Source organism: Styela clava, chromosome 11 (genome assembly GCF_964204865.1).
Source record: "Styela clava chromosome 11, kaStyClav1.hap1.2, whole genome shotgun sequence".
NCBI lineage: Eukaryota > Metazoa > Chordata > Ascidiacea > Stolidobranchia > Styelidae > Styela > Styela clava.
The window spans coordinates 5,293,236-5,308,935 of NC_135260.1; the positions used below are offsets into that span (position 1 = coordinate 5,293,236).

At 33.4% G+C, this 15,700-nt stretch overlaps 1 protein-coding gene across 1 annotated transcript; it reads right to left on the reverse strand.

Annotated features, from left to right (window-relative positions):
- Positions 1 to 10,946: 10,946 nt before the first annotated feature.
- LOC120347519 (uncharacterized) lies at positions 10,947 to 12,836 on the reverse strand. The gene is made up of 2 exons (XM_039417535.2): positions 12,268 to 12,836; positions 10,947 to 11,675 (listed from the first exon to the last, which is right to left on the reverse strand). The coding sequence occupies exons 1-2, from the start codon at positions 12,780 to 12,782 to the stop codon at positions 11,396 to 11,398; spliced, it is 795 nt and encodes a 264-aa protein (XP_039273469.2). The 5' UTR covers positions 12,783 to 12,836; the 3' UTR covers positions 10,947 to 11,395.
- Between the last annotated feature and the right edge of the window lie 2,864 nt (positions 12,837 to 15,700).

Sequence of the window (15,700 nt, forward strand, 5' to 3'; positions counted from 1 at the left end):
TTTCGGTTTCTCATCCAGTTATTGAAAGAGATATTTATCCGTGCTCACAGTCACTCAAAATTTTCCATGAAAAAATAACAATACCTTATTTTTATGTCGATATGGTTTGGCATTACAAAACTGAAGTAGTTATCGTCATTCGCTGTACCATAGATTAAGTATTTTAGTTTCGCATATGGAAAGAGATATATATATCCTCGATAACAACCATACGAAACTTTGTATGAAAAAATAACAATACCTTCCTTTTGGAGATTATGGTCCAGCTAGTTATATAACTCATTATTGAACCCAATTTATATAATCAGGTTTCGGACCCTTCTAGGTTTGAGATTTCAATCCATAGCATCCACGACATTACGAAATTCGGTATAAAAACCAATAATACATTTTTTTGCAGCAATATGATTTGACATAACAAACGAGAGGAATTGCCTAATATTATTCGGCTTCTAACCCTATTAACACATGTGACTTCATTGTCAGGAATCTTTCGAAAATGGTTGGTACAGCTATGTTATATAACTCATTATTGAACCCAATTTATATAATCAGGTTTCGGACCCTTCTAGGTTTGAGATTTCAATCCATAGCATCCACGACATTACGAAATTCGGTATAAAAACCAATAATACATTTTTTTGCAGCAATATGATTTGACATAACAAACGAGAGGAATTGCCTAATATTATTCGGCTTCTAACCCTATTAACACATGTGACTTCATTGTCAGGAATCTTTCGAAAATGGTTGGTACAGCTATGTTATATAACTCATTATTGAACCCAATTTATATAATCAGGTTTCGGACCCTTCTAGGTTTGAGATTTCAATCCATAGCATCCACGACATTACGAAATTCGGTATAAAAACCAATAATACATTTTTTGCAGCAATATGGTTTGACATAACAAACGAGAGGAATTGCCTAATATTATTCGGCTTCTAACCCTATTAACGCATGTGACTTTATTGTCAGGAATCTTTCGAAAATGGTTGTGAAATTGGGTCCGCATCGGTGTTGCCGTATGTTATATAATCAGGCTATTTTTGGCTAGTTCTAACAAGAACAATCAAATGACTTATGTAAAAATTATAGTGTATGGTGTATGGTTAAATAGCACTGAAAAAATTGGAAATGGATAAATTTGGTCGTACACATTACACTGAATATTTATTTTTCTATTTCAAATACGTCACATCTAGAATAAATCAGTCACAATTTTTTTGTTTTTGAGTGACAGCATGTATCACTTTGTTAACGACAAACCTATATTACATGTTGATCTTTTAAACCCGTAATCCTTCCATTACTTTTTTCTATTTAAAATTTTTTTAACAAAATTTTATCAGTCTATAAATCTTGGTAAATAGCTCAGTTATGTATAAGTGTACACTCAACGATATGTAAATTTACAGAGATTATCTGATCGCACGACGGAACTAAAATTGCCGTCTCATAAAGCCTTAGGCGATATGATGTATTCCTGTATATTTAGAAGTGATTTGAAACAATAGCATTGTTGCGGGACTAGAATATGCGCACGAGACCAATAACAATTAGTTGTTCAAGAGGACTTACTACCGGTTTAAAAAAAAAAGATTCTTTTTGACTAGTTTTCTTTGTGTAATATTGCTCAAAACAACAGCTATCATTGAAATTAAGATAATGCAAGCAAGCAACAAAACTGACAAAATACATACAAATCGAATTCTAAGAGATCTGACACAATAGCATTGTTGTGTGAACTAGAATATGCCCACGAGACTAATAACAACTAGTTGTTCCGAGAATACGCACTACTGGTTTGAAAACAAAAAATAATTCATTTAGACCAGTGGTCGACAAACTGTGGGCCATGGCATTTCCCGAGCATTTTTTAGTGGGCCGCCAATAAATTTCAAAATAGGACAGTGATACACAAAAAAGTTCTATAAATCCAACATCACATATAAATTTTGGCAAAATAATGTGATATGCCATAGTGCTCAAAGTAAAGAGGTAATATATAAAACTGATATTATCAAGAAGAGTTGCAAGAAACAACTGATGCAATGACAGATAAGTTAGGTTGAATCAGTTATATATCTTGAGTCAATTCTTAGCGGATTTTGTGTATGATATGAATAACCGGGACGAAATAAAAATTTGTGTTAAATTAGGCTAATGTTTGAAAATATTGATTTTATCGATATGCATCGCGGTCGCTTTATTTCAAACTCAAATTGAGAAACCAAAATAATAAATAAATGTTAATAACTAATTGGAAGTTAAAAGGCCAGGATTGTCAATAGTGGTTAATATTGAAAATTGATCTGCATACACAAATGTAACTTGAGCTGCTTGGGTTGTCACAACTCCATTCTAATCTAATATCTCGTGACGGACAACGAGCGTTCTTATCGAAGAAAATTCAGTAAAGTAAAATTGTTATCCTCTCGTTTAGCGACATTTTCTAGAAATTTCTGCGTCTCATTCGCGCTGTAATCCCGTCTTAAACTTGACGAGAACGTAATAAAGTTGCGTCAAGCAGTTGAGAAAAAAGTTATGCAATTTTAATTACAAATTTGAGGATTTCCGCAATACAAAATTGACGATTTTACTTATTAATCCTCATTACGCAAATCCTGCGTGAATAGGTTTGCTCATTCCATCAAGGATGCTTGAATGAATTTTGTTCTTTTCTTATTATATTCAATGGGTAAAATTCTTATTTTAATGTGAGAATTTGTTCACTACAAGAGACCTTGACCCCTTGAATATAATAGGAAACGGACAACAAACAGATAAAGCAATTTTTGAATAGTGAAATTATTATCCCGTCGTTTGGCAACATTTTCTTGAAATATTGACGCTTCATTCGCGCGATAATCTCGTCTCAATCTTGTTGGCAGTTTAATAGAGTAGCGTCAAGCAGTTGTATTAATCTTTTCATAGGACAGACATTAACGTCCACAAATTTGAAGATTTCTCTAAAATAAAGTTTTGGAAATACGGACAATACTTGTCGTCCAAATTTTTTTTTTACGCAAAACCTACCTAAGAAGATTTACTCATTCAACTGAAATTCACAAGCTTGAATTTTCTCCTGTTTTTCTAAGGCAAAACTCCTATAATAATGTGAAAATTTGTTCAATACAAAAAACTTTGACTTCTAAAATATAACCGTAAACGGACAACTTGCAGCAAAGGCAAATCGAAATAAAGAAATTAATTTCCTCCCATTCAGCGACATTTTCTAGAAATTTTTTGCGTCGTTTTCTCGTCCTAATTGTGACGACAACGTAATAGAGTTGCATCAAACAGTTTTGTTTTTATCTTTTTAAAAGACAGGCTATTACGTCCAAAAATTTGAAGTTTTTCCCCAGAAAAAAGTTTTTGAAATACGAACAAATACTTGATGTCAATTTTTTTTACGCAACACCTACGTAAGAAGACTTATTCATTAAACTGAAATGCACAAGTTTGAATTTTCTCCTATTTTTCTGAAGTGAAACTCTTATATTAATCTGAAAAAATGTTTGTACGATATGTGAGATCTTGACCTCTCAAATATAATTGCGAACAGACAACGATCAAGCGATGTAAAATCAAAAAAATTGAAATTAATATTCTATCGTTTAGTGACATTTTCTCAAAATGTTTACGCCTCAATCTCGCTTTAATACCATCTTATACTCGACGACAAGGTAATGGGGTTGCGTCAAGCAGTCTTATTTTAATCTTTGTAAAAAAGCAGGCAATTACGTCCAGAAATTTAAAGATTTCCCCAGAATAAAGTTTTGGAAATACGGACAAATACTTGTCGTCAAATTTTCATTGCGCAAAACCTACGTAAGAAGACTTATTCATTAAAACAAAATGCACAAGTTTGAATTTTCTCCTAATTTTCTGAAGTGAAACTCTTGAATTAATCTAAAAAAATATTTTTTCGATATCTGAGATATCTTGAATTCTTGAATATAATAACAAAAAGACAACAAGCAGCTTGAATTTTTCATGCTTTTCTAGGGTACAACAACTTAAAACAATTTGAAAAAATGTTTGTACGATATGTGAGATCCTGACCTCCCAAATATAATCGCGAACGGACAACGATCAGGCGATGTAAATTCAAAAAATTGAAATTAATATTCTATCGTTTAGTGACATTTTCTCAAAATGTTTACGCCTCAATCTCGCTTTAATACCATCTTATACTTGACGACAAGGTAATGGGGTTGCATCAAGCAGTCTTGTTTTAATCTTTTTAAAACACAGGCAATTACGTCTGTTAATTAAGATTAATTAAGATTTCCCCAGAATAAAGTTTTGGAAATACGGACAAATACTTGTCGTCAAATTTTCATTACGCAAAACCTACGTAAGAAGACTTATTCCAATAAACTGAAATGCACTAGCTTGAATTTTCTCCTAATTTTCTGAAGTGAAACTCTTAAATTAATCTAAAAAAATATTTTTTCGATATGTGAGATATCTTGAATTCTTGAATATAATAACAAAAAGACAACAAACAGCTTGAATTTCCCCTGCTTTTCTAGGGTACAACAACTTTAAACAATTTGAGAAAATGTTTTTTAGGTATGTGAGACCTTGACAAATATAATTGAAAGACAACGATCAAGCGATGTAAATTCAAAAAATTGAAATTATTATTCTATCGCTTAGCGAACTTGTCAAAATGTTGACGCCTTAATCGCGCTATAATCCCGTCTTAATCTTGACGTCAACGTAATAAGGTTGCGTCAAACCATTTGTATTAATCAATTTATAAGACAATTAATTAGTTTGGTAAATCTGACGATTTCTAACAATATAAAATTTTAGAAGGAAGGATGGATGCTTTGACGTTTATGTTTTCAAGTTTTCATTACGTAAAACCTACGTAAAACAGCTTATCCATTTAACCAAAGTGCGGCCTAAACAAAAAAGGCGAGCCAAGATTTTTCCCGAACACGAATCCTTTACTTGTTTTAACTCAAAAGTTAAACTAAACCAAACAAGGCAGTGACAATTTAATGTTCGTCTCTATGCCACTTTTCTAGGGTATACCTCTTATAATAATGTGAAAAAAGGTTTAATTGCTTTATTACGATCTAACACTTGTCTCTGTCGGCCTATTAGTATTGGCATATAACTCAAAGTAAAGCGAAGTCATCTAAATTCCTAAAAATCTAGTTGGAAGCAAAATGATTCCTCGCTGGTTGTTGTTGTTGTTGTTATTACTCTTTTTGGGGTTGTTGTGATCAAATAATGAATCAATTAATCCCAAATTTTGAGTACTTGAAGATAAAAGAAGATGTCTATAGATCATAAGTTCTCAAAGTGCTCTATACGGCTCGGTTAATTTTGGAACTGTCCAAGGTGGCAATAACGGCATGAATAATATTTGACAACGAAAGCGTCGAAATGTGGCAACAAGGTGGTATTTCAAATATTACATATCCAATTGAGTAACGAGAATATCGGTCAGAGATCGAAGACTTATCGATCGAAAGTTAGGGGCTCTTACTCCATAGTGACACCTTGTGTCCCATCACTAATTAATTAATTAATCGCTAATCATGTGACATAATTTGCCCAAAATCAATAGGCTTTTGGTCTGAGATAGGATGGATGCACATGCAAAATCTGAAGCAGATTCAATCTCGCTTTCGTGAGATATCGCATGCATCTAACATACAGACAGACAGACAGACAGACAGACAAATACCTATCAACATACTTACCGATTAAAATCGATAAGTAATAAGGGGCCAGGTCTTGATTTTATATAATAATTAGTGGGAATACGTCTATTTAAGATACAGCAACACTTAATGTATTTGAGCATTGCTCTCTCGTTTTATATATGATATTAATATGACCATTGTGTCCATGTATTTAAGCATTGTCATTTTGTTTTAATATTAGGCAGACGTATTATTTTCATTAATATCATGTGTAATGAAAACACTTAGAAACTTCAAATAAAATAAGCCATCTAATCAAGGAATGAGTTATCACTCAGGGTTGTGAAAAAATCGTCTTTCTACGAAACTAACGAATAGATCAATTGCAAATTTTTTGTACATAAAAAAGAAACAATTCAAGAAATACATGTTGAAAAAAAAATTTCTGTGTTATACGGGTCCCGGTCTTGTTTTTATATTTCAATTAGTGGGAACACGTCTATATGAAATGCGGCAACACTAGTATTTTACCATTGTGTCAATGTATTTAAGCATTGCTCTCTCGTTTTTTTTATGTGATGAACACATTATTTTTAATAATACCATGTGTGATAAAAATATTCAGTGACTTCAAATGAATTTAGCCATCTAAACAAGAAATAAGTTGACAATTAGCTACTGTAGTCGCGAGACCGAAAATATTCTTGTCGCCATGATATACTAATACTAGCAATTAAAACTCTTAATATGACAGTCAGCACCACGCCAGTCTGACTCAGACGTGATGCGTTACAACTCTAAAAATTATTACTTAGAGATTTACTGACGTAATGGAACAAGTTAATTGAGTTGAAATTATATGTTAAATAATGTTCCAGTGACTCTTTACTAATTGCTGATATTAATTCTTAGAGTCATACAAGGAAGGAAGTATTGAATTTGCCGTTAGAAAATATGCAGATATTTTTAAAAATAGGTTTTTTATCACCGGTATGGCATGATGAGTCGTTATACAAGGTGACTCAGAAAAACTAGACCCATAATTTTTTCAATTACTCATTCAAAAATGAAGAAAGTTTATTCAACACTTGGTTATGTATGGCTGTACCCGAAAATGTACGGTTTGTACAAAAGTTCTTTTTCGCAAATGATCTAAATGCCCTTTGTTTTGCAACTCCGTGCCACGACTTAAATTTATCTGCGTTTGCATCAAATCGGCAATATTCGATTGAACTTCTGTTTATTGTGTATGGATGTACCCTAAAGTTTCAGAAATCTAGAACGTTTTGCACAAAAGTTATGTTTTATCTATAACGCTTCACACTGTATATTTTTATCGACATTTGCATCAAATCGGCAATTCTCTTGACTGACATAAAAATACAGTATATTTAGTTTTGTTTTTGTTTCTTGCATATACATTTTACAGTGATATATATATAAACCTTACAATTTGATACGAAAAATCAGCATTATGTGTTACGTCATAGTTATATTGAAATATTGATGAAGGCTGTTCAAATTATGAGGTAATAAACAAGTAATAATTGGTTTGTAAATTTAGGCAATATCTGTAATTTCATAATAACTATAATGGACAATTTGTTCGATGTAGGAGCGGCAAATTTGGTTCTCACACTGAATTTGGTACATTTTTGCGTTTCAATAGTTAATTACCAAGAGCCATGATCAGTGTAAACGTATGTAACATAACAATTGAAGGATCTTTAATTCAATAATACATCTAATACTAACTGAAAATTTAATCGAAATTGATTCTCCGAATTTCCATGTCGCATGGTGGTCTATTATCAATCGCGTTCAACAGCTTTACTTCGAGTTGGCCATAAAGCTTCCAAGTGTTACCTCTGACACTCCAGATAACACGAAAAAGAAGAAACAAGTCACGTCTCACTCGTTGAACGGCGCCAAATTTTCTGACAACGGTTACCAATAAAACAAATAAAGTTCTTGTACCGAGTGATTCAATAATAAAATTAGGAGTGTTCTCTGTTGAGTATTGTGAATGAATTTGAGAAATAGATTTGGAACTTTCATTTTATTTAGTCTGGAATGTAACTGTTAGATTTGTTGGGGATTTTTGTTTTTGAATGAAAGCGCAAATACTCACCCCAAATAAAAATTACTAAAAATTAAAACCGAGTATATTCTGGTTTGAGTAACATGAATAAATTAGGAAATCAGTTGGAACTTTTGTTTCAGTTTTGAATGTATCTGAGCTGTTGGGTACCAATTATTAGAGGTCTTTATAGTTTTTTAATGAAAGCGCAAATACGCAAAATCAAAATCTTCAAATATGAAAATCGAAAAAGAGGAACCAAGTCACGTCTCGTGGACAACCTATCTGGCAACGGTTGCCTAAACCAAATAAACCCTGGGAATTACAGCAAAGTTCTTGTCAAGTCCCAAGTGGTTTAATATTGAAGCGGAGAGGGTTAAGGATCGAGTATTAAGTAGTTAAAATTTGTTGGGGAATTTCGATTTTTTTTTTTGGCGCAAATCCTCACGCAAAATCGAAATTACTAAATATTAAAACCGAGTATTTTCTGGTTTAGGTAACATGAATAAATTAGGAAATCAGTTGAAGCTTTTGTTTCAGTTTTGAATGTATCTGAGCTGTTGCGTACCAATTATTGGAGGCTTTATAGTTTTTTAATGAAAGCGCAAATACGCAAAATCAAAAGCTTTAAATATTAAAATCGAAAAGGAGGAACCAAGTCACGTCTCGCGGGCATCCTATCTGGCAACGGTTGTCTAAAGTAAATAAAGCTTGGGAATTGCAGAAAAGTTTTTGTCAAGTCCCAAGTGGTTTAATATTGTGGATCGAGTATTGAGTAGTTAAAATTTGTTGGGTAATTTCGAAATTTTTTTTTTTGCGCAAATCCTCACGCAAAATCGAAATTACTAAAAATTAAAACCGAATATATTCTGGATCAAGTAACATGAATAAAATTAGGAAATAACTCAGGAACTTTTTAAGTCTTGAACGGTATTGCGCTGTTCGCAGAAATTTATTGGGAATTTTTGATACTTTTTATAAAAACCACAAGTGGTCGCGCAAAATGGAAAACACCAAATATCTTCGATCCGTCGAAGGTTGCATGGGAATCAACTGACCCGTATCAGCAACCTCGTCTCTAATTCAGGGTATTTTTAAACATTACGACGTCACACTGAATGGTTTGAGAAACTAACTGCATTGCTACCTTTTAGTATGCTATTACACAACTGCAAAATTTAAAATGAGCACCATTCAACACAACGCAATCTTGTTAACATTTTGCACGGAGAGTACCACAAGTATTCGCGCAAAATTGAAATCACCAAATATCAATGGTCCGTTAAAGATTACACTAAAATCACCTGGCGTGCATCAGCAACCTCGTTTTTAATTTAGGGTATTTTTTAACATTACGACGTGACACGCGGACTGAAAAATTTATTGCTACTTTTTAGTATGCTATTACACAACTGCAAATTTCTGAAAATGAGCACAATCCCACGCAAAGCAATCTTGCTAACATTTTGCAAGGAGGGTATATTCAAGACCGAGAAATTTGAATGAATTTGTAAAATACCTCAGGGATTTTGTAAGTTTTGAATGTTTTTGCGCTGTTGGCAGAAATTTATTGGAAATTTTTGATACCTTTTTTAAAAACTACAAGTAGTTGCGCAAATTTGAAATCACTAAATAACAACGAATCGTTCAACCTTACATAAAAAGCACCTGGCGCGTATCTGCAACGCCGTCTTTAATTTAGGGTATTTATAAAAAAAATAATGACGTCACACACAGACTGGAAAAATTCTATGCTACTATCTTTGTCGATCACTGTGATATTTAAAGGTGAACATCATTCCACGAAAACGCGGAACGGCATTAATTCTATTGTCCGTTATTCATGTATTTATAAACATTTTATGTACAACATTGGTTGTAACAGAGCTGTTAGGTAGAACTGATTTGCCGCTTAAACTTGACGTTTGTCTCGGGCTTGACTTGGCTCAGAAATAAGCGCTCTTTATCGTTCTTGCAAAACGGGTAGATATGCGGTGAATATTATTGACGGTGTGAACTATTTCTTAATTTCGGGGAATTCAGAACCTGGGTCGAATAAAGGGTCGTATGTTTTATTTTTTATGAAAATTAGCTCAATTTCCTGTTTTACGGACGCTCAAAATTGCATCTTTGGGACTAATATTAGTGATAAATACGAAGAAAATAAATTTGTGGTGGATTGTATTATTGAATGTTATTCATAATAACTGCAACTGTGCATTTTCATGTCTAAAAAATATAACTATGGCTCGGTGGTAAAGCGCATCCTGCTGAGCGTTAGGAATATGATCGCCACTGCACCTCTGATTCGCAGGACTCGTGGGTTCGCAGGTTCGAATCCTCTTGCGGGATAATTATATGCGAGAGGATTGCTAGACTCGTCGCTGTAGGGTGTTTGACGTAATCGCTCGTCGGTTACGGGGGGCCGTGATTCGTCATATGACCGTCTTATCGGCTTCCCTCTGCCCCGGGATAAGTATGTCAATCCTATTCTGTAAATCCGATGTTTTAAAAAATATTCAGTTATTGAGCAGTGGTAATTGTTGTAATCCAATATATTATAAAACCCAATTATTCGTTCATTCGGTGAAACCAGACAACACTTTTGCGGTTTATAATGACGACAATTATCAAGATTAGCGTCCAATTTAGACTTCTATGAAATTTTCAGTCACTGATAAAGCGATGAAACTGATAATTAAAATTTCCTCTAATTTTCATTCACCAATTCAAGCTTGATTACTGTGAACCAGTGTTATATCGATAAAACTATTTGTAACCTATAAAAATGTGTTATATGTTCAACTGACCATCTGCACTGATGTATACGCCACTTTCTGTGTATTCAAATACAATTAGAATTAAAGTGTGTTTTCACAAGTCAAAATTGAGTAATGTGTTTCATTTTTTTTTGGGGGGGGGGGGGGGATGGGTAACTTAATATACACAGGTAATGACTACTGTGTAGTGTCACCACTCTTTTCGAGTAATTATGAGTTGGGTTGCGCGCGACTAACTGCCCATCCTCCACCTGTGTATTTATGTCGGTGATGTAGCAGGAATAAACATGACCATACTACTACAATTCTTCTGCCATATATCCACACTTTTTTATAATTCTTTTACACGATTCTAAAAGTACTTCACTTCACTTGTTGCTTATTTGAAGGCGAAGAGATATCATTTTTTTTTATTTATCAATTTTGTATTTCACAAAATAGCAATAAATAGAATAAAAAGAAAATGAAACTTAAAACAGTTGGTAAATATAATAACAACAAAGGAAAGAAATGAAAAACAGAGAAATGAAAAATAACATAAAACGAAAACCTTGTCTTATTTGTTCATTCAACATTACTGCAAATAAAAAGAAGAAAATAACAGTCATTGCACAGTTATTCAATTTAGAGGGGCATGGTAACATATTGTTATCACAGCTTGTGAAACTTATCAATCGTAGGAGATTTTTTTTTTTCAGACTCCAAACAAAGCTTTCAGGCAAGTAGTCAGTGATAAGGGCTTCGACCGACATGTCCAATGTTTCAACTAGTGGTGGATTCAAAGTATAGAGCGGGATTTCTTTTATATAGAACTTATTAACAACATATTCCCTAAGTTATAATTATTGGCAATCAATTCTAATTATTGTTCTCGTGTTATTGCGGCAAAATGTGTGATATCTAAACGATCATACAAGCTCAAATTTCCTTGAAGCAAATGTCCAGTCATAACGTAACCGTTCTGTAAATCACTGTGGCATGCTGTTGATAAATGAAGTTCAAAGTCTGGGTTTTCTAAACGTTGAAATCGACCGATGACACTTAGACTTCCGTCTACGTATCGAATGACTTTTGCCTCCGCGGATTTCATGTAAGATCCTCCGACGCTTCTTTCAGTGACAATGCAAAGGTTTTCCCAACATCTGTAAAAGAAATATAATGTTTAGAAAAGTTGAATTTTATTCTTATTCAATAGTCTGAACTGTCGGCCTTGCCCTACATGCTCATGGACAACGTAGCACCGTTATATTCTTAAATAAAGCGGTAGACTTTCAATGCCAGGCGCAATTCCATTAACAAACAGCAATAAAACCGATCTTATATTTATTAACCAGTAGAAATAGACTGTTCACAAAATTTTTTAACACCGATCATTTTGTCCGAACTCAATTAGTGCAAATATGACCACTTGTTTGAATAATTCAGGGTTTTATAATAAACTGCAATGTGATATAAAAAAAATTTGATCCAATTTCATTTTCATTCTATATATATGTGTATGGCAATTCAGCACTGGGCGGTTCGCGGACGAAGCTTCGTAATTCGACTTATCATAACTTTCTATTTAAAAAATCCAAATTTAGAATCTACATTCCTCAGCACATTGCGATGGCGGTTCGGGGAGGAGTCATCGTAGCTCGACTTATCGAGGGCGAATCTAGTGTAACTTTCTATTTAGGGAATCCTAATTTAGATTCTAGATTTAGGTTATTTCAATATTAAAATGAAACTTACCGACTAAATTTGATCGTCCATTGAATTTTCTTAGCGTTTCTTGCCCACTCTTCCTCGGGAAATAAGAGAATTTCTGTGCTTGTCCAATTCGATGGTGAGTTATCGGGAAAAACTTGTTGTCTTGTATCTTGTAAACGTGAATTTACTTCTTCTGATCCTGTGTAAGATGGTGTGGACTGGTTCGAAAACTTGCTGTCATTTGAACTTGAGCTCGATAAAGTGTCGTGCAACCTGAATCTATCCAAAGCTGAACAAAGTTCGTTTTCATTTACACGTGGCATGGACTCATAATCGGATTCCCCGTCGGATTTTAAACTGTCAATACTGTTTATATGTTTCCGGATAACGTTTTTTGACTCCGGTCTGTTGATTTCTCGTCGTTTTTTAAAGCATTCTATTTCCAATTGAGTTCGCCTGTCTTCAAACTGGGACGGCATGTGGAAAGTAAATTCGTCAGTTGCCGTAATATCACCATTCCTTTTTCTTCGGCTTGAGCGAGATCGGAAAAGCTTCATTTTGTTTTGTTGCTTAGTTAACGTTTAATAATATTTTTCTGAAAAATAGAAATATTTTTATGAATTATATATATATATATAACGTTATATTTTACATTACTGATTCTGACACGCTTAGATATTACAAAATATTTTATCGAAAATAATCATATTTTCATTGCAGTGTTAGGTAACGTTTTAGGTATATAAATATTATTCACAATAAGTTTTCATAAGTACAAGATTACAAACTATCTATCAATAATTATCACATTTAAAAAATTTTGTTACGTTATACCCATACACTAATCAAAAATGGTCCCATAGAACCAAACCACAACAATTATTCTTCTAAAATCTGTCGGCATATTATACTAATGTATTTAAATAAATAAACCATCCCCAAATTTGTATTAAAAATAAAAAAATTGAAGCCTAAAATCACTCCGCTCTTAACGCTTAGCAAAAGCAGCCTCCGACCTCGAAGCCTAAGCTTGTAATACCTGAGTTCCAGCGAGACCGTCAGTTTTATTTTAATTCGAGAGATATAATTTCCCCGGATATGATCTCTCGTTTTTATTGCAACAGCTATTTTTCAGAATTACTTCATCTAATGACACCACATATCCGACTTGTCATTTACTTACTAAACAATACTCAGTAAAATAGAGTGTATTTTGTAGTTATTGTCTGTGCAAACACATCCATAACTATTAAACGGAAAAAGTTTTCGATCGTTAACGACAGAAGATAAATAGATTTATAGCATATTCTTGAAATGTTATGTTTATTCATTTTCCGAGCATGGCCTACGCCCTACATGAACAATAACGAGCCCCATATGAGCGAATATTAATTTCACCCGGGTATTTCTCTCGTTTTATGGCAGCAATTTTTGCCCACAAAGAACTCATAGAAAATTGGTTTACCCATCCGTATGTAACTAATAACTCGTCAGAAACCAAATTTCTACGAAAGAATTAGTTTTTTATGACGCACATAAAAGGTGAACAGGGTAGAACCAACAATCCTTAGAGGGTCCTGACAGTGAGTTCAAAATCTTATAGAATTTAAATATATGTACTTTCATTATCCTATAGCCCAAGGGTATGGTCAACTTCTCTAGTCGGCGGGCCAGATGTAGGAAAATAAAGTCCTCGGTGGGCCGGATTATTACATGAATAGTATTCAATATCTTAATCACATCTTTATTCGCTAATGCAAGAAAGAAAATTATAAATTGCGTTTAAAGTAAAGTTTAAACTTTACAAAAAATAGGGACCAAAAAACACATATTGAATTTATCATAATGTACTGATGTACAGACAGGGGCCGATCAAAATCTCGTCGCGGGCCGTATGTTGCCCACCCATGCTATAACCTATGATTATATATTTTTACATCACTTTTGAAGGTTTGAAAATGCAAGGTTTTTATAATTTTAGTCTTATATGTTATAAAGCTGTTTGCAGAAATATATTGGGAATTTTTGATACTTTTTTTAAAAACTTCAAGTAGTCGCGCTAAGTTGAAATCACAAAATACCAAAAGTTAAATAAAAATCACCTGGCGCGAATCAGCAGCGTCGTCTTTAATTCAGGGTATTTATAAACATTATGACGTCACACGCTGAAAAAATTTATGCTCCCATTTTAGCTATCAGTATAGGTTACGCAAGGCTAAAACTCCCTATCCTCATTCGGTTTGCGATATGGGAGCCGTGTGCAATAATTGCAAGGATGCTGTGGCAGGAATATACATGACCATAACATGTATAGAATTAAAAAGCCCTGCTGCACACTAACACAAATGTATTTCTGTAACGTTTCGCCTAACCGAAATCAGACTTCCTCAGACAAGCAGTTTTGTTACAGTTTTAGTAAACTGCTTGTCTGAAGAGGCTCGATTTTTGTCGGACAAAACGTTACAGAAATACATTTTAGTGTGCAGCAGGGACTCTTGAATTGCCAACTACTTTTTTAATATTCTCTTCCGCAACTGCAAAATTTTGAAATGAGCATCATTCCACGGGACGCAATCTTGTTAACTGTTCATGCACGGTAAGTATATTCAGGGTCGAATAATCTTGGAAAGTTTGGGAAAAAAATTTTAATCTTGTTTTGGCTTTGAATGTAACAAACTTATTATACTGTGTCATTAGCAGAAATATTTTTATAGCTTTTTATGAACGACAAAAGTATTGGTGCAAAATTGTAATACCAACGATGTGTTAAAAAGTAATATAAAAAGCAACCGACGCGTACCACCAGCGTCGTCTTTATTTTAGGGGATTTTTAAACATTACGACGTAACACGAGGACTGAAAAAATCATTTATATTCGCGCAAAATCAAAACCACTAAATATTAAAACAGAGAGTATATACAGCATCGAGTAATCTGAACGAGTATTGGCGTTGAATGGAACAAAGTTATTCGCTGAAATATATTGGGGATTTTTGATACTTTTTATAAAAACTACAAGTAGTCGCGTAAATTTGAAATATCCAAATGTCAACGATCTGTTGAAGGTTATATAAAAAGCATTTGGCACATATCAGCAGCGTCGCCTTTTATTTAGGGAATTTATAAACATTATGGCGTCATATACAGACTAAAAAATTTTATGCTACTATTTTTATCGACCACTGCAACAAAGTGAACTTAATTCCGCGAAAACATGGCGCATGATTATATATTATCCATTATTTATGCATTTATACACAACAAAAATTCCAGTTTTTTAATCATTTGACCGCATGTTTTGGCTTCGAACCTTTACCGCAGTTTTCTGCCCTTACATTTCATTCCAAAGATAACGATATACAATGGCTAGTAAAACAGTAAATCACTGGAAAGATACTTGAGTAATGCAAGTGTCAAATCAAATAACTTCATTTAACATATACTATCCTAATAAAATAGTAGTCATTAAATATTC